The sequence below is a fragment of the Dendropsophus ebraccatus genome, chromosome 13 (assembly GCF_027789765.1).
Source record: "Dendropsophus ebraccatus isolate aDenEbr1 chromosome 13, aDenEbr1.pat, whole genome shotgun sequence".
NCBI lineage: Eukaryota > Metazoa > Chordata > Amphibia > Anura > Hylidae > Dendropsophus > Dendropsophus ebraccatus.
Genome location: NC_091466.1, coordinates 67,388,494 through 67,408,568, shown reverse-complemented (window position 1 = coordinate 67,408,568; position 20,075 = coordinate 67,388,494). Strand labels below are relative to the sequence as shown.

General features: G+C 44.6%; 1 protein-coding gene and 1 long non-coding RNA gene across 4 annotated transcripts in view; one reads left to right on the top strand and one right to left on the bottom strand.

Moving 5' to 3' along the window:
- Nucleotides 1-20,075, top strand: part of EML1 (EMAP like 1) — a 76,304-nt gene that overhangs the window by 41,625 nt on the left and 14,604 nt on the right. For 2 of the 3 annotated variants that reach the window (XM_069951068.1, XM_069951066.1), the window contains exons 2-8: nt 1,309-1,491; nt 6,485-6,617; nt 10,571-10,705; nt 12,670-12,698; nt 14,078-14,104; nt 17,571-17,700; nt 18,665-18,814. In XM_069951068.1, coding sequence (XP_069807169.1) covers nt 1,309-1,491; nt 6,485-6,617; nt 10,571-10,705; nt 12,670-12,698; nt 14,078-14,104; nt 17,571-17,700; nt 18,665-18,814 — 787 coding nt within the window. The remainder of the gene's footprint in view (nt 1-1,308; nt 1,492-6,484; nt 6,618-10,570; nt 10,706-12,669; nt 12,699-14,077; nt 14,105-17,570; nt 17,701-18,664; nt 18,815-20,075) is intronic. The other variant, XM_069951067.1, reaches the window with a different exon arrangement.
- Nucleotides 5,566-19,513, bottom strand: LOC138771398 (uncharacterized). Its single transcript, XR_011359608.1, has 2 exons — nt 19,433-19,513; nt 5,566-5,850 (listed from the first exon to the last, which is right to left on the bottom strand). It is a non-coding gene; the product is annotated as an uncharacterized lncRNA (long non-coding RNA).

The following is a 20,075-nucleotide window of genomic DNA, read 5'->3' as shown; positions in this document are numbered from 1 at the left end:
TCTTTCATTCTCTGTGCAGTACTTAAAGGGGTTCTCCAGGATTAGAACAAAACTTTCTATCAAAAACTGCGCCACCTCTGTCCTCAGGTTGTGTGTGGTATTACAATTCAACTCTATTCTCTTCAATGGAACTGAGCTGCAAAAGCCACACCAAAACTGTGAAGAAGAGTGGTGCTGTTTCTGGAAGAAAGTGCCTGTCCAGCTGTTGCTAAACTACAACTCCCATCATGCCCTGACAGCCTTCGGTTGTCAGGGCATGATGGGAGTTGTAGTTTTGCAACAGCTGGACAGTCATAGCTTATGAAGCTGGACGCAGCAGAAGTGTAGGAGGTAGCCATGGTTGCCGTCACACAGCAATGCACCAGTGCAATACCCCTAGGCCCGCCATGTGACACCATGTTTGACTAGTTGTAAAGCTGTTCATAAACTCATATATTTATATTTTATTAAATTTTTTTGCTATTCCATCATGGAGGCATTAGAAATTGTTATATGCCTCGGCATGGTCCTTCCAGTAACTAGCATGAAAACCTCCCTTCTTTACCCTGCAGGCTGCATCCTAAGAATTGTAATTGTATTGTCATTTCTGCATGACCAAGTCCAAAGAACGCCCGGATTTAGCCCCTTTTTTTTTTTACAGGCAGCAGATTGACTTCCATTAATAGCAAATTAGGTATTTTAAAGGGGTAGTTCACCAAAAATCTTTTTCTTTCAAATCAACAGGTGCCAGAGATTTGTAATTTACTTCTATTTAAAAAATCTCCAGTCCTCCAGCTGCTATATGTCCTGCAGGAAGTGGTGTATTCTTTCCAGTCTGACACAGTGCTCTCTGCTGCCACCTCTGTCCGTGTCAGGAACTGTCCAGAGCAGGAGAGGTTTTCTATGGGGATTTGCTGCTGCTCTGAACAGTTCCTGACATGGACAGAGGTGGCAGCAGAGAGCACTGTGTCAGACTGGAGAGAATAAACCACTTCCTGCAGCACATACAGCAGCTGATAAGTACTGGAAGTCTGGAGACTTTTTTTTTTTTTTACAGAAGTAAATTACAAATCTCTGGCACTGGTTGATATGAAAGAATTTTTTTTTTTTGTGAACTATCCCTTTAATTAAATGTGACATCCTGGTACACAGAGAGCACTTGAGATTCCCTTGTGTTACTATATGAGCTAATAAATGTGCCGCTGGGATTTTTATGCCGTGTGTCATAGGCCGAGATGATGCCTTCAGCTGACTCGCACATGGAAGCATGTACAGTGTTGTCTGCCTGTTTGCATGGTGTCCTAAATAGCCGTTCTTCTCTTGTTACAGATGACAGCGCCTCAGCCTCCAGCAGTATGGAGGTGACGGATCGCATTGCATCACTGGAGCAGCGGGTGCAGATCCAAGAGGATGAGATACAGCTGCTGAAGTCTGCCTTGGCCGATGTAGTCAGGCGACTTAATGTCTCCGAGGAGCAACATGCCCTGCAGAACAGGAAAGGACCCACCAAAGGTGCGTGGTATTGTATCTGTTCACAACATCTCCAAGCAATTCACAACATAGTGCATGGTGTCAAATCACACATACGGGGCAAAACGTTAAAAAAATGTATATCATAACAAATTAACACTCTAGGACTCCACAGCAACATGCTTAAAGGGGTTATTCAAACATGGCCACTTTCTTCCAGCACTTCTCCTGTCCTCAGTTTGGGTGCAGGTTTTGCAGCTCAGTTCCATTAAAGTCAATAGAGCTGAATTTCAATACCACACACAACCTGGGGGAAATGTGTAGTGCAGGTTTTTCAAGAAAGTAGCTGTGTTTTTATTCTACTCGTGGATAACTCCTTTAAGTCATTGTAAAATTAGGCCATTGCTGTGACTTGCAGCAACATTTGCAGGTGAGCTATCTCAATAATTCCAAACAGCACATATATTGTAACATGCCCCATGCTCCTGATTCAGTTGGGCATGGCCAATTTCTTGTCATTGTCAAGATCTCAGTTTGCTGTCAGCGAATAAGAACATTCCTGATCATGTCCAGCTGACTACAAGACCACTCTGGCAATCTAATGCCCCTATTCCACGAGTCGTTTGGAGGAGCAAACGAGCGCTATTAGCGCTCGTTTGCTCCTCGTTCCCCGCTCGCTGCCGCCGCTATTCAACGCGGCGTCAGCGAGCAGGTGAGTGCGGGAGGGGCGGCGGGGAGCTGCTGGGGGGGCTGCCCGGGGGATCGCTGATCGTCCGGGCAGCCCATAGGATATAGCAGCATCTGCTGCCGATGCTCCTATTCAACGGAGCGACGGCAGCAGATCGCTGCTATATCAGTCGCTTGTTTTTCAACATGTTGAAAAACAAGCGACTGCAACGATCAGCCGACATGAACGATGTCGGCTGATCGTTGCACTCTATTCCACGGGACGAATATCGTTCGTAGCGGCCGATATCGGCCGAATACGAACGATATTGCTCCTCTAAACGACCCGTGGAATAGGGCCTTTAGGGTCCATTTACACAGAGATTATCTGACAGATTTTCTGCCAAAGCCAGGAACAGACTATAGACAGAGATCAGGTCATAAAGGAAAGCCTGAGATTTCTCTTCTTTTCAAATCCATTCCTGGCTTTGGCTTCAAATCTTTAGGCAGATGATCACTACCTTCCTCTCCTTGTGTCTTTGCAGCGCTGTCTCACCATTCTGGGATCTCTTTTGGCTGCCACATCACAACCCGGTTGGTGAATTGCCCACTCAGCCAGTCAGTGACTGGGGCGGGACAGCACTGCAAACACTGGTTGGCTGAAGGGACAATCAATTAGCCGGGTCGGGTATTTTCCCCTAATGTCGTAACAACATCAGAACTCAAGGTGTAAAATGCCTTCCAGTAGGGGGTCCTGGAGCCTGTGACACTGCTCTTTGCAGGTATGAGAAGAGGTAAATAGTGATATTTTTAAATCGCCGTACTTCTCCTTTAAGGCAGGGAAGGGAAGTCTGTGGCCCTCCCAGCTGTTGCTTTACAACTATAGTTCCCATCATGCAAAGCTTTGGCTGTCCAGGCATGAGGTGAATTGTAAATTTGCTACAGCTGGATGGCCGTAGGTTCCACCTTCTCTGTCTATATTAATGCACATTCACTCTGCACACAGTGATCTTGAAAAGGGTCAGGAGCAGATTACAGAGTGAATATAGCCTTAGGGTACAAACCCACACACGGTATACACAGCAGATACGCAACAAAAACGCAGCAAATACGCAGCAGATTTGTTGGTACAGATTTGATGCTGTGTTCAGTTATTTAGATATAATCTGCTGCGTGTTTGCTGCGTGTTTGCTGCGTGTTTGCTGCGTGTTTGCTGCGTTTTTGCTGCGTGTTTGCTGCTTATACGGTGTGTGGGTTTATACACTTAAGGCTGTTCTTCACGGCACAATATTGAGGGGGAAGCGAGTGCCGACCCCCAATCCTGTATTTCCTGGCATTTGCCATTTATATGAGCCTGCTCACTCTACTCCTTCTTCTCCTCGTTCTTCTTCCAACCTCATCCCATCAGCAAATGGCTTCTTCCCTATCTTCTGCAAAAAGTTTCAAGCGTCTGAAGACAAGATGCCGCTTGAACTTTCAGCTACCGCATTCAGCTCCTGGTTAATGGGGACCTCCTCCATCCCCTTTTTTCCACAAATTAGTTCTCTGCACTTTTGTAAAATGGGAAAACCAACTTTTCATAATAGCAGAATAAAAACTTGTTACAGATGATGTGATCTGCTCAGCTTACTGAGAGCAGAGCCTGGGATCATAGGCTGTTCAGGGCCCCTGTAAAGGCATAGGGGACTAGTAATTTATTGTTGTATACAGGGAAGGAAGTCCCATGATGAACTGCCTTCAAGGAGCCGTGTAATATATTGGTTTTATGAGCCTCTCGCTTTGTCCTGTGTAATTGAAGGTTTCCAGAGGCTGCCCCGACAAGCCCGGCAGGATGGAAGGAACAGACAGACTTTACAAGAGGCCCCTTGAGCTGAAATGGCTTGTAAATCCTCATGTGGTCCAGGAGTCTATACATGACGTCTACTAGCTCTCATTAAGGCAGGGTTTCCCAACCTGTGGCTCTCAGTCTGTTTCAAAACTACAGGCCCTAGCATATTGTCACATTGTAGTTCTGCAACAGCTGGAGAGCCACAAGTTTAGAAATAGATGGGATAGATGACTTCCTAGTCAACTTTTAGGACTACTGATCCCATCATGCTTCATGGCCGCAGAGGTGGTTACTGTTTGTCAGAGGGTACTAGAGCATGCTGGGGTTTGTAGTTCTGATGCATCCATTCTCTTGTACTGTGATTATTATTCTGCATCTACCTAGCTCTTCAAAGCAGTGACCTCTAACCTGGATCTTCCAGCTGTTGCAAATTTACAACCCCCAATATGTCCTTACAGCATTTAGCAGCTGGAGAGCCAAGCTATCGTCTATCCATAGATTAGGGAATAACAAGCTGATCAGTGGGGGCACGGCGGGCCGACCCACCCCCAGTGGGGAAAAACCCCAGCCCCTCAATGACGTGACTCCATTAGAATCAATGGAACCCTATAATAGAGGGGCTGGGGTTTCCTCCCACTAAGGGTGGGTAGGCCTGCCTCCAGTGCTTCAGCCTGGGCCTGGTGGTACAGTCACTTTAAGGCTGGGTTCACACTACGTATATTTCAGTCAGTATTGTGGTCCTCATATTGCAACCAAAACCAGGAGTGGATTGAAAACCCAGAAAGGATCTGTTCACACAATGTTGAAATTGAGTGGATGGCCGCCATATAACAGTAAATAACTGCCAATATTTCAATATAACAGCCGTTGTCAACAGCAAATATTTGCCATTAAATGGCGGCCATCCACTCAATTTCAACATTGTGTGGACAGATCCTTTCTGTGTTTTTAATCCACTCCTGGTTTTGGTTGCAATATGAGGACCACAATACTGACTGAAATATATGTAGTGTGAACCCAGCCTTAAGGAGCGTTAGCCAGGGACATTCTTTCCAGGGACAACTTTTCTCATTATGTGGATAGGTGGTGTTCCCAATAATCAAACCCCCAATCTGCTTGTTTTTTTTCTATACTATGGATAGGGGATAGCACCTTGAGATGGGATCAGATGCTGATATATAGGCTTGCCATAGGGGGGCACTTCCTTCTGTGTGGAGAGCTATATTGCCTATGGTTTCCTATATGAAGGAGTGTCTAACCTTATGTTCTACCCTCTGTAATAAGAAAAACCCTTTAAACCCCCAGATCAAAGCACACATAAGAGGTCAGATACTGACAGACATAGCAGCGCTGCAGGTCCAGGTAAGGCAATAACCCTGTGTGAGACAAAAATAAACTGCGGCACATACTGCTTAACCACATTGGCTTTCCCTAGTGGCTTGAGTTTTGTTTCCCTCTTAAAAAGATATACAGGTGGTAGGCCCACACTAACCTCCTGAGGTCCACCTTACGGCCCAGGAGCTACAAGTTAGGTCTCTGTGTTGGAGGTTAGCCGCTGCCAGACTCCCCTGGCAGCAGCTTATCTCCCCAAAAACAATAGCATAAGGAAGCAACATAATCTGTTCAGGGCATTGTCTCTAAGCTGGATGCAGTTGCAGTAGAGTAATATATCTGTACATGTTTCCAGCCTGTGGATGTGGGCATGCATGACACATACAAGGAATACAGGAACATTGCAGTTTTTAGGTCCTATATGTCCCTGTAATAGAGGTCAGGGCAGCGTGGCATCTTGCATGGCATAGTACAGGCTGGCGCAGAGGCTTGCTGTGCGTTATGTGGGTGATGGCCATATTCAATGTCGAGATGTAACCTTGCAGAGGCCTTCTGTTTTTATACAGCGTCCATGCCTGGGAAGGAAAAGCAGAAAGGTAATGGAGTGTGAACTGCGTCATCCAGGGCAGTGTCTTGTTGTTGTGTACTGAGGAGGGCTCACACTGTGCATGATATAGGTGGCATCATCATGGTGAAAGGTTATGGGGTCGCTAATATCTAATGGTCTAATACAGTGGACTGTAACCTGTCTCTCTCAAGCTGTTGCAAAACTACAACTCTCAGCATGCCCGGACAGCCAACGGCTGTCCGACCATGCTGGGAGTTGTAGTTTTGCAACAACTGAAAGGCCGCAAGTTGGAGAACACTGCTCTAATATGTTTCAATCTATGTTGTTGTTCTAATTAATCCCTTCATAATAAGAAGTTGTTTGCAGATCGTTCATCACAGCATAGAAAGTAAATGACTGATCAGAATCCTCCTGTATAATCTATTGATTGCAAGGATATAACTAGTAACCCTTGTGATACCCCTGATACTTCAAAGCCTTCCTTCTGCCTGCTGTCAAAATCACTAGTGTGAACATGGCCACATCGTTCTCCATCACAGTTTTCACGTTTAACCACTAAATTGCATTTTTAACCTGAGGGGGTAGGGGAGATTGGTGGTAACCAAGAAATAGAGTAAATGAATACTACTTTTGCCTTACAGCTAGACCCCTGGTCCAGGCATTGCCGCTGAGAACCACTGTCAACAGTGAAACAATCTTACCAAAGAAACCCAGCGGTTCTCTCCCATCACCTTCCGGGACCAGGAAAGATATTGTTCCACTGGGAACCAAAAGGTAAGGCTGGGTCACTAAGCCAGTGTGTTAGATGAGTCTATGGTGAAGGCTTTGACTGTCATCTCTGCAAGTAAAGGGCACTGTCACCTGCATGCTGCCTTGCTGTGCCGCACATGTCTATGTTCTGGCTGGGACCAGACCTCTCAATCTTTGTAGATCTATAGGTTATACACAACTTATATCATTCTCTTTAAAGAGGATGTACCACCAGATACATTGTCTTTAAGCTAAACCCATGGATCTAACGGCGCCGTCACGGGGAAGCCGGTGCCGCGGTCCGTTTTTTTGGTTCCTGTGCACGGCGCCGTTCTATGCACCTGAACCGTCCGGTGCACAAGCACTGGAGGCCGGCCGGGCCGCCCCAATGGGGGGGGGGGGGGCGGAGTTCCCTTCCCTGTATGATGCGGCTCCATTCATTCTAACGGAGCCGGGTCATACAGGGGAGGGAATTCCAGTGCTTGAGCACCGGCTGGTTCTGGAGCATAGAACGGCGCCGTGCACGGGAACCGGGCCGCGGTTCGAAAAAACGGACCGCGGCACCGGCTTCCCTGTGACGGCGCCGTTCGATCCATGGGTTCAGCTTAAACAGGATGTACCTGGTGGTACATCCTCTTTAAAGGAAGTCTGTCAGCTGCAATTGACGTTCCAGACTGCTGACACTGTTATCTGCTAGGGTAAAGAGACACATGGTACCTTTTATATTTCTCTTTAGGCTTCCATAAGGGTGCGTTCACACTGAGGAAAACGGGCGGAAATTCCTTGCAGACTCTGCCTGGAAATTCTGCCTGTGTCCCTGTCTCAATTGACTTCTTTAAGCGGAGATGCCCTATCCATAACTCTAAGACAGTGAGACAGGTAAGATTCCGGGCATAGTCCGCGGCAGGGATTCCGCTCGGAATTTCCGCCTGTTTTCCTCAGTGTGAACGCACCCTTATGGAAGTCCAGATATATCTAAAAGGTACCATGTGTCTCTTTACCCTAGCAGATAACCGTGTCATTGGGATGGAATGTGAATTGTGACTGACAGATAAGTGTCCTATTTGTGTAACTCCTATAATATAGTAAACATATAATATACATCTAATGCTTATTTGTTGTGTGAAGCAGACTTAAAGGGGCTGTTGTATTAGAGTACTCTGAATCCCCCTGCTGCCATCAGAAAAGCGTAGATTAAAAGTTATCCCCTATCCGTAACATTGGTGCCAACTAGCTGATCGGTCAGGGTACCACTGCTCCAGTCACAGGGAGGGAGGTCACTCCTGAATGGGGCACCAACACATATCCATTCATTCTATGAGACCTGTGAAAACTCTGATCTGTTTGGAAGCACCATAGACTGTGAATTGAGCTTAATACACTGTCCATTCACTCATTGCTATCACACACCCACAGATCACCTATAGGGGGTCATCTTTATTCCTGGGATAAGTTAAGCCTCTCCTATGAAGTATATAGAGGCTACCTGGAAGACAGTCCTGCGTGGCAGCGGCTCTCCTCCAATGTATATTGCTGAGTTGTTCTAGTGCCATCAATAACTGGGACAGCTGCTGACTGCATTACTTTATAGAGGACAGAACAGCTCCTTCTATTACCCCCGCACTCTGTAATGCTATCTACAGATGGTGTAATGCATGAAGCTCCCATCTGAAGCTGTCCATGTATCTAATGACAGTGATGATACAGTTCTGGCATCCTCTCATCCTCAAGAGCTGTCAGGTGTATTTTACCTAATGCTGAATGCAGTAAGATCCCCCTATTGGACACTGCATTAGGAAAAATAGAGCAGATAACACTTTAGTTACTTAGAAGCAAGGACCTTTTAACCTCTGACTGTCTGGGCATGCTGAGAGTTGTAGTTTTTGTAAAAGCTGGAGATACTAGCTATAAAACCCATGTTCTCCAACCTTTGGCTCCCTAAGCTATTACGCAACACCCAACATGCCCTGGGAACCCAAAGTTTGGCGAACATTGGTTGCAAAACAACAGCTCACAGCATGCCCGGACAGCCGTTGGGAGTTGTGGTTTTCCAACTGTGGGGGAAGAACGTGGCCCTGTCCAGTGATGGACAATGGTGCCATGTACTGTGCCCCCAGCCCTCCACCTAACCTCCATAGGTATGCTGTGTCTGTGCACTATGCTTATGATCACTATGCTCCTTGTTGTCTCTCTCTCCACACTGACCTGTTCTCGTCTACACTCTCTGCTTCTTTCCTGCATCATTCTGGCTGTAGCAAGTCTGTCCGTCTCTTGAATTCATGTAAAATAACTAAAACCACCACAAGGTAAATCCATCGTTTTTTTTTCCTCTCCTAAAATTGGATACAGTGAGCGGCTCTTGACTCCTTTCATGCTGGGCTTTTACCAGTCCGACCTGATGTTCATATGTGAATTTCTGTGTCTATGTGCTGTGAGCTGAGACTGCATACTCAACCAGGCTCAGCCTAGCAGGTTAGGGCCCTATTACACACACAGGTTACCTGACAGATTTTTGCAGCCAAAGCCAGGATTTAAAAAGAGGAGAAATCTCAGTCTTTCCTTTATGACCTGATCCCTGATTATAGTCTGTTCCTGGCTTTGGCTTAAAAAATCTGTCAGATGATCTGTGTGTGTCAAATATGGGGAAAAGATGTTCCAGGTTAAACCCCCTCAAAGGACAAGGTGGCACTGCCTCCGCCTGGAGAAAAAAAGGTTCAATCTCCGGAGGCGACAAGCCTTCTTTACCATGAGAACTGTGAATCTGTGGAACAGTCTACCACAGGATCTGGTCACAGCAAAAACAGTAGAGGGCTTCAAAACAGGGCTAGACAAGTTCTTAGACCAAAATAATATAAATGCATATGTATAGAACCTATCACCCCTTCCCTGTATCCATCCCCTCCTTGGTTGAACTTGATGGACATGTGTCTTTTTTCAACCATATTAACTATGTAACTATGTATAGGGCCCTAAGCTGATTTTCTATAACGCAGGAGGAGCAGCTGCCTTTCTTATATCAGACTGGGTTAAAGATGATGATTACTACAATGCAGTTCACTAGATAAAGTTCAGTCCAGACACTCATGAGGTGTAGGATTTTTTTCAACTCTAAAACCTGCAGAATAGTCAGAACAGTGAGTGCAGCTCTGGAGTATAATACAGGATATAACTCGGGATCAGAACAGGATCAGTAATGTATTAGCACAGTGACCCCACCAGCAGAATAGTGAGTGCAGCTCTGGAGGATAATACAGGATGTAAGTCATGATCAGTACAGGATAAGTAATATAATGTATATACACAGTGACCCCACCAGCAGAATAGTGAATGCAGGTCTGGAGTATTATACAGGATAGTAACAAATTGGTGTTCCATAGGCCATGAGCTCAATAGCAGTAATCCAGCACCCATCTGTTTCTATTAATCTCAGGTCTAAAGAAGAACATACCTCCCCGGCTCCAGCGCTGACACTCTCAGACCACCTCTCTGGTCCGTGGCCGCTTCCTGGTGGTGAGAAGGGATCTGAGACCTGATGTGGCAGGCCTGTCCAGCCATTCAGCAGCAGAGGAGGGACACCACTACAGCCACTGAATGGCTGAACGGGCCTGCCACGTCACAGCCCAGGTCCCTTCTCAGCACCAGGAAGTAACCGCGGACCAGAGAGGTGGTCTGCAGGTGTCAGCGCTGAAGCCATGGAGGTAAGTGGATGCATTTGTTTTTCACCTCCCCGGCCATATAAAAAAAATAAATAAATGGCCTGCTCAGAGTTCTCTTTAATTAATTTTACAATATAATGGTGCGTTCACACCTACAGGATCTGCAGCTGATTTTCTGCAGCAGATTTCATTTAAATAACTGAACACAGCATCAAATCTGCTGCAGATCCTGTAGGTGTGAACGCACCCTAATAAAGGATAGTCCGTCAGATCTATGCATCCTGCTGTTTCCGTACCAATCATTCTATTCTTTGTTTCTAGTAATGTCAAAAGAACGAACTCAACTGAACGCATCTCTCCTGGCGGCCGAAGAGAAAGCGGCGGGGACTCCAAAGGCAGCAGGAACCGTGCTGGATCCACCAGCAGCTCATCCAGCAGCAAGAAGAACAGCGAGAGGTAGGAGATGACTGTAATATAGGAAGCCAATGCTCCACCACCAGCTGAGGGATGCTCTGCAGAGAATGGCAGCCTGGATACAGTACCTGCAGCAGTGCCATTGATTATTGGTGCTGATCCATATTACATACAGTAGGTCCAGGACCTCTGGTGCCCATTGTATCTATATTACCCTTTGTAGCCGAGGAGAAATTTATTGCAGAGAATAAATTAGACTTTGCTGATACCAGAATCCACCTGTAAAGCCATTGTTACTTTGGATGTGATAGTAAAGTGGCCTCAGTCGTATTACTAAGGAAATCCCTCCAGGATAAAGCCTCAAAAGTGCGGCTGGAATAAAGTCCTAGAGGTTGTTTAGAAGTAAAGTAGAAATAATATATTTTTAGTCTGGAGACCCCCGCCCCCCCTCCTCCCCGCACACAACTTCCTGACTACTTGTTTGTATTCGACTTTGAAATAACTTGTTTGTGTCCAGGACGTCATCCTTATCGGAGGAAGTCTGTTATGTGCGAGTGTCTGAAGGGGTGATGCTGGTGATGACACCCCTCTGTGTACATTACAGGGAAGTCACAATACTGTCTACAGTACCTAGTTCAAGGTCTGTGAAGATATAGAACAAGCAGGGAATGATGGGAGATTTCAGCTCTGAAGTCTAAAGAATTTTGAATGTAGCACATATAAGACAGGATGTAACTCAGGATCAGTACAGGATAAGTAATGTATGTATACAGTGACCCCACCAGCAGAATAGTGAGTGCAGCTCTGGAGTATAATACAGGATAAGTAATGACATGTATGTACACAGTGACATCACTAGCAGGATAGTGAGTGCAGCTCTGCAGTATAATACAGGATGTAACTCAGGATCAGTAGAGGATTGACTGGAACCTTCTGGCTGATTTATTATAGCTGGATTTATCTACCATCCTTTGTATTCTTGCAGAGTTGTGGAGGGTGATGGGTTAAGCCCTCTCGGTGCCCTGTTGCCGCCTTATCGCACAGAGATCATGCCTTGTATTAGATGAGAGAAGAGACACATTTTCCGGAGCATTGGCCAGATAATAGCTCTCTCTGTATTACACACAGTTCAGCAGCCAGTTTCTGGGTGGTGTTGGTATGTGGCAGCTGGGATCTATTATATCATGTCTTAACCTAATTTCTTGTTCATAAGCGGCAGACGCTCTGGTGGAGAGGAACAATCATGGTGAATGACATTCTCCTCCTGCAGCAATGGGTCTCATTCATGTAACACTGACATACTCTAGTGTGATGCAGGGATCATTTTTGGCCTTCATTACTGTATTTGGCCGTGAACACACAGATGACCTAATGTCCTGCATGGTCCAAATTGGCACAAGGGCTGGACAGGCAGCGTCATGGGCTCACAAGATGCCAGAGTTTATTATACACGAATGCTCAGACACACTTTGGTATCTCTGCAAAGTTCAGCAACTTTCTGACATACTTTGTTCTATATCCCTGATTTTAAAATGTATTTATTATTATTTTCTGTCCCTTAGCCAATTGGTATAAAGCACCTGCTGTGATATCTCTATACACTGCACACACATAGGAGCGGGGACCCTGCTCCCCAATAGCCGTTAGAAGCAGCAGGGGCCTAAAGGACAATATAGAGCAGTACTGTGCCGTGTAAGCTGTGAGTCCAGCTCTTGAGGAAACATATAACATTTACTGGAGCTTTCTTCTCTTTCTCTCTATAGCCTAATCCCTCAGTGATCTGATTCATCATTTTTTTTTTTTTTTTTTTAAGTGAGCTATGAGTTTTGGAGGGGGAAAGTAGCATAGAAGTATCCTGATAAATCACAGCGTTTTTCTCTGATAAGATATATTAAATAAATCACTAAAAACTTGAATAGATAAAACTTTGTAAAGTATATTGCTATGACAGTGAATGTTTAACCTCAGTAGCTGGTCGCTAATTCTATATTTTTTTTTTTTTTTAGCAAACCCAAGGAACCCATGTTCAGTGCCGGTGAGTCCATACCTCCTCCTTAGATCTGTGATAGTCACGTTGTTTGTGTGTTATGAGAAGCCCATGTTGTCTTCCTGCAGTATACACTTCTGACCTCTAGTAGGCACTCTTTTAAGTATCCTGGCCTGTCATTTAACATGGTAGAATACTTGAGGGATTATCTGACTACATGGTATGTAATTTCCTTTGTTTACAGGAGTATACTTATGGAAATAAAGTGTAATACAGTTTTTATTCCTTTGGGGATGGGGGTCTGATCTCACACTTTTGTATCTAAACATCTGATTTGTTTGTATTTGACCTGGATGAGGGGAAAGTATGTTTAATACCACATGTGTCAACATGCTGCCCTCCAGCTGGTGCAAAACTACAACTCTCATCATACCTGGGCAACCAAAGCTGGTGGGCTGCAGGTTTGACACCTGTATATGTCACCACAATTTTCAAAGGATTTGGGGATGTGAACCTGTCACCACTTATTTTATTGCCAACACATCTCTGTCTATCCAGGATACTGAGATTTCTGTTGCCCATTATATACAGTAAATCGTGTTTCCCAATCTATGGCCCTCCAACTGTTGCAAAACCTTAATTTTCAGCCTTGTTGGGGCATGATGGATGTAGTTTTATCCAGTTCTACAAAAACATGGGCACTTTCTTCCAGAGACAGCACCACTCTTGTCTCCAGTTCAGGTGCGGTTTGCAATAAAGGGGTTATCCAGCGCTACAAAAACATGGCCACTTTCCCCCTACTGTTGTCTCCAGTTCAAGTGTGGTTTGCAATTAAGCTCCATTTACTTCAATAGAACTGAGTTTCAAAACCCCACCCAAACTGGAGACAACAGTAGGGGGAAAGTGGCCATGTTTTTGTAGCGCTGGATAACCCCTTTAAGCTCCATTCACTTCAATGGAACTGAGTTACAAAACCCCACCCAAACTTGAGTCAAGAGTGGTGCTGTCTCTGGAAGAAAGTGGCCTTGTTTTTGTAGCACTGGATAACCCCTTTAACACCAACAGTTACAACAGTGAGAGTCCACCTGTTTTGACCCCTACCAGTGGCGTCTAATGCCTTTAGAGGAGATGGGGCTGCATGGTCTTCCCCCGTTGTAGTCTTTTGATCATGCTGTTTCTGTATCTTCATTGAATGTCGGCATCAAACTGGCTGCCCTCCAGCTGTTGCAAAACTACAATTCCCATCATGCTTTAGGCTGGAGGCCGCCAGTTTGAAGCCTGTGCTGTAGAGTTCATACATCTGCATGTGTGATCAACTCTGGATACAGGAGGACGTGACACCAGTGTGGGGGGGGGGGGGGGGGATTGTGTGACTGTCATAAACACATCTTTACCTAGAATTCTCTTTCTGTCTCTGTAATCACAAGGGAAGCGGCGGGTGACACACTGTAAAGGTAGGATCTGGCTCTAGGCCCCACCAGCTCTGAGCGGCACAGTTGCCAAGTTGATGGAAGGTTCACCGTGAGAAACCCTTCAATGTCGCACTGCACACCCCAAGACATTGAAAGGCACAGCGGTGATGGGCACCTTCCATCCTATCACGCAGCATCCCGCCTGTGCTAGAGGCTACAATCTGCAGACTGGTACCTAAATGCAAACCAGCAATGCAGTGAATGAGCTGCATTCTGCAAATGTGTTGCCTCCAGTGCAGACATCTAATGCTTTATCTTGGCAAACGAGACACTGTGTCTGCCCAGGGACTTGTATGTGTGTGCGGTATTTACTTACTATGCATAGAGCCACCACCCCCTAGATCTAGCTGCACCGTCCGCTACCTGTAGTTTATTAATTTAGTGGATTGATTTGCTTTGCTTTTTTGATGCACATTGGTTTCTTCGTATCGTAGTGTCTTTATCTAGCGCACAATGCAATGCATTTCATATTTAAAGGGGCGTGAGAAGCAGAGGAAAGCAACGTCCTTGTAAACTTCATTGCAGTTCATTCTCACTTGTTATCTGCCCCAGACATAAGATGCTGCACATGATCTGGGGAGAAACCAAAACCTCCCTTGCCCTATTTCCTTCTAGACTGTTTACAAGGTTTTACTGTGACCCTCCCTGTGCAGGTGACTCCTAAACCTGCAGAGCGTCTCAGTCAATGGGAATGTACAGTATGTGGTCAGCCTTCTAGATTGGTGCCTTAGTGCCCTCTAGTGGTGGAAACATTCCCAGAGCCTCTCTACGATGAAATGCTGTCCTGTAGTGTGAGAGTATTAACATCAGGATATTGCTGGTGTTGTGTGACTAGTAGTCCTCACCGTGCATTATACTTTTATGTTTCTTTGTACCCGGCATGTTTTTTTCTAATAACTAATAACACACAGATTCAGGCAGCGGCCTCCAACCTGTGACTATCCAGCTCTTGTGGAACTACAACTCTGTAAGTGTCCTCTATGCATAGTGACAATACTAGGAGTTGTAGTTACACAACATGTGGAAAGCCACTGGTTATACATCACTAATGTAGGTAAAATCTATCTCAAATTATGCTCAAAGTTCTTTTTTGTGTGTTTTGAAGTAGCTACCCAAGAGGCATTTATCCAAAACATTGACATCGTACATGGGTGTTTTTTTTTACTGTGTATATATATGACATTCATCACGCCACCAAGCACTAAACCTTTCATCACCTGTTCTTTACATAATTTAACTTTAGGAAGGCAGCGTACCTATGCCCAGGGATGTCCAGGATGTGCCTTATTTTACTGCATCTGATTCACGTAGCACAAATTAAAGAGTCTTTCAACACCATATTATACATTATACACAGAATATACATTACTAATTCTGTACTGATCCATGTATTATACTCCAGAGCTGCACTCACTATTCTGCTGGTGGGGTCACTGTGTACATACATTACATTACATTACTTATCCTGTACTGATCCTGAGTGACATCCTGTATTATACTCCAGAGCTGCACTCACTATTCTGCTGGTGGGGTCACTGTGTATATACATTACTTATCCTGTACTGATCCTGAGTTACATCCTGTATTATACTCCAGAGCTGCACTCACTATTCTGCTGGTGGGGTCACTGTGTACATACATTACATTACTTATCCTGTACTGATCTTGAGTGACATCCTGTATTATACTCCAGAGCTGCACTCACTATTCTGCTGGTGGGGTCACTGTGTACATACATTACATTACTTATCCTGTACTGATCTTGAGTGACATCCTGTATTATACTACATCATCATCACCATCATCTCCATCTAAGGTTTCTGTTAGTGGTATCATCCTTCATACCCATGTATCGGTGAGGCTGCAGGGATAAATGCCTCTTGTGTAGTAAGACTATTGTTACTATAAGTTTTAAGCACAGATGAGGTGGCTGAATCCATTGCAGCGTGCTCCACTATCGCTCTTACTCACCTGCTATCACCCATAGAGCAGCCATTTTATGTGGCTGACCCTGTCAATCACTCATTCCTGCTGAATTGACAGGCCATGGCCAGCCCATGAAACAGCTGCTTTGCTGAGTGTAGACAATGGAGCCGTCTCAACCATACAGATACAGCTGTATTTGCACTCACCAAAACTTTTGGCACACACCCTTTAACACCTCATAGCCATCCACATATAGTTCATGCACTGTTTTTATTTATTTTTTTGTTTTTTTAATAATTTATTTTGCTTTTGTTCCTTTAACACGTCCCTTGTACCCTCCCATTGTGTTTTTCTTTCTTCTTTGTGGTTGTCCGCTCCGTCGTGTAGTAACCGTGCAGGTTTTGATGGCATCGCAGCTGCCTGACAGCTGTAAGAACCAGGCCGAATCAGTAGAGCACCTCGCCGAGCCACAAGAATTCACCCCTGAATGTGGACAATTGACGCTCGCCTCCCCCAGGAATTTCACTTTGCCACTGACTAAAAGCCCCAGCCAAACCAATATGCCCCTGTCCAGGTCACCCAGCTTCAAAAGCGCCAGGTCCCCCAGCAGCTATTTCCAGCTTTGCTATTAATCCCTCCTCCTCGTGCATGGCAGGATCAGCGTCACATGTCACATAGGACATAGGAATATGTTGTACCTTCTTTTTTTATATATATTTTTTTGGTATCTTTTAGAAAAGTGACATTCTTTCTCTGCCATGCGGCTACTGGACTACAACTCTCATCTTCCATTCCTGAATAACAAGTTTGTTGTGCATCAACAAAGCAGTCACTTATGTGATACATATGAGAGTGCATAATTCTGCAACCCCCATCATCTGTTAACAGAGCAGACACATGACTGCAGAGTCTGACTACACACAGGGTTTGTTTGTAGTCTGTCACCATGGAGACACACAGGTCTGCATTAAAACTGTATACACAGAATGATCAACAAGAATATTTGCAATATAGAAGAAGAGTGGCAGTACTACTGCAGTTCAGTGTTTTTTCAGTTTTGAGCTGAGCGTTTAAGGGAGTGACGTGTTTGGGAGTCTTATAGGCCATGCAATACTTCATCAGGTCTGTGTTGTGAACTGTATTCTGAAGTAAGGGTGCCCCCTCTTACTGGAGTTGTAGTCCAGAAGCCGGTGTCGGAGTACGTGTAATCTTTCTGCTCTATATGTTGCTTTCTTTTATACGTTTTATATATTTTATTTTTTGCATTTGTACTAATGTCCCTTTCTGTAGGTTACTGATTAGTGACCCTGTATGTGCATGCTGTTACTAACTATATTAAAGACATGCTAAAATTACTCTCCTGGTCTTGTGTTTCTTTTCTTTCTACCGTTGAAGTTTTGTTTGCTCCGTAACCAATTTTTATACTTTTTTTTTTTTTTCCCCGCACTGAATTGATGCATTCTCAGTTTTCTGGATTACTTTCAGATTCCATTATTTATTTAACTTTTTTTTTTTTCTCCAGAGGAAGGTTACGTAAAAATGTTTCTGCGAGGACGTCCAGTGACTATGCACATGCCCAAAGACCAAGTGGAGTCGTATAATTTGGAGGCAAAAGTGGAACTTCCTGCCAAAAGACTGAAACTGGAATGGGTGTATCCTTTTATTCTATGTGCTTGTTTACTGAGTGCATTCACACTTTGCCTAATTGTTTCAGTGTGTCAGGAGGCGTTTTTGGGTCAGTGCATTCAGTAACTTACAAACACTGAGCATCACATCCATAGATGTGAGGCGCCTGAAGCGCAGGCCTAGTTTTTCGGGGTCAGTCACTTATTTGCCAGGTTACATGCTGCGATTTTGCTGGACTTGTGATCTGATGACTCTGCACACGATTAGATGTGTTTGTTATAATCTCACATTGGAGGCCCAGACTCTTTTTTTTTTTTTTTTTTTTTTTTTTTTTTTCTTCTTTTTTTTTTTTTTAAACTCCATCTGTCTCACAAATGTGGGTTCCGATATTCTGGTGGAAAGATATGTGCACAGCTTTTTCAATTGAGGTCTGTGTGCACAGACACCTGCTTTCCATCTCATTCCATATCCGGCCACCAGCCCTTGATGTTTTATTCTTAGTGGGTGTATTGTTCTACAGGCTCATGAATTGTGACCCCATGTAATGATATAGATGCATTCATATGTCTCATTCAAAGTAAATTCACATATGTACAACTTGTTTATGGCACCAGACACCTCTTTTATGAAGATTGGCATGGTCCTAACAATTGCACACCCTTGGAGGGTAACTGGTGGATCTTAGGGTCCATTTACACAGAAAGATTATCTGCCAAAGATTTGAATCCAAAGCCAGAAACACACTATAAACAGAGATCAGGTCATAAAGGAAAGCCTGAGATTTCTCCTCTTTTCAAATCCATTCCTGGCATTGGCTTCAAATCTTTGGCAGATAATCTGTCAGATAATCTTTCTGTGTAAATGGACCCTTAGTAAATTTACTTTGTCTTTGCCGCCCTATTCTCACTCATTAGATTGGTTCCACCTTTCCTACACCACATGTGGCATGTCCAGTTCCATCCTGTTGTTCCTCCTTTACTTGTATTCTAGCTATGGCTACCGAGGTCGAGACTGTCGCACTAACCTATACCTTTTGCCCACCGGAGAGACTGTGTACTTCATAGCTTCCGTCGTCGTGTTATATAACGTAGAAGAACAGCTGCAGCGGCATTACACAGGTCACAATGATGACGTCAAGTGGTGAGCCCAAATGTCACATCAGCTCCTATAGATCCCTGTATCGGGGAGGTGTTTATAGGTCTCTATGATAGCCCGTTACTTATCTTCTTAATTGTCACCATTGTGGATTTTTAAAAAAATCTATAGGCTTAATCATTTTTGTTGGTATGTCTCATTCATGATCTGATGTCTGATGCTTTGTTTCCCCACGATAGGCGACACCGATTTTTGCTAGTAGATGCTCTGACCTCTGCCAGGCCTGACATATATGTTAGTAGTGTCATAATATCTAAGGTCTCATGACTGTGGATTCCATGGTCTGTGCATTTGCCCAGACTGCATTTGGGGTCTGAACTCCTCTACATCTATTGTGTGCACAGACTGCAGGCAGCCCATGGATGACACTCCATAGGCCATCTGTGCCGTGTTCATGTTTAGGTGGGGCATAAGGTGATTCCTAGACTGTAGTGCAGAAGCAGCAATAGCCCACTCACACCAGCCTTATGCTATTTATTATAATAGTGCCTTCTTATATGGCAGAGGTATGAGAGAGACAAAAAAGGCCAGGAGGATGGCGCCTCGTGTAATCCTGTTATATATGAGGTTTATGAATAAATGAAAATGCAGATGGCCTCTCACCTTTTAGCCCCTTGGGCTTTGTGCATATCATCCTGCTGTGGGGTAGTTCGAAGTGCCGGCCCAAGGATCCAGGGAATGGGGGTCTCCCAATGTCTGGACCTGTAGAAACATGCAATAATAGGAGGAAAAAAAGGATTCCTGGATGAATTCCTGGCGCTGCCAAAAACTTTCACAGTGATTGTAAAAATGAAAAAAGCTGATTTATTGGTAAAAACCAGTATAAAATAATGCATAAAAAGTCAATAACGCATTTTGGGAGTTATAACTCATCAGATGGTAGAAGTACAGTGAGTCAGACAGCCAGTTTAAAAGTACTCAAAAAGTACTCAGAGCTGGGCTGGTAAACAGTGTACACAGTCATGGCAGCATATACATGTGCATGCTATGTGCTTTTTCTAAATCGGGATCTACAGGTTGGGGTTTCAATGGGTTCTGGGTAATAAATTGTATTCTCTTTACCAACACCAAACTGGGACCCTCCTCAGTGCGGGAAGAAAAAAAACAAAACATTTTCCTAGAATTTTAGTTTATAGTAAAACTTTTGATTGTGTCCCCAGGGTAGCGGTGTTCTTCCTTAGTTTGGGGACACATGATAGCATTGTGGTGCTGACGCAGTATTCTCTCCATAGCAGATGCTGTCTGG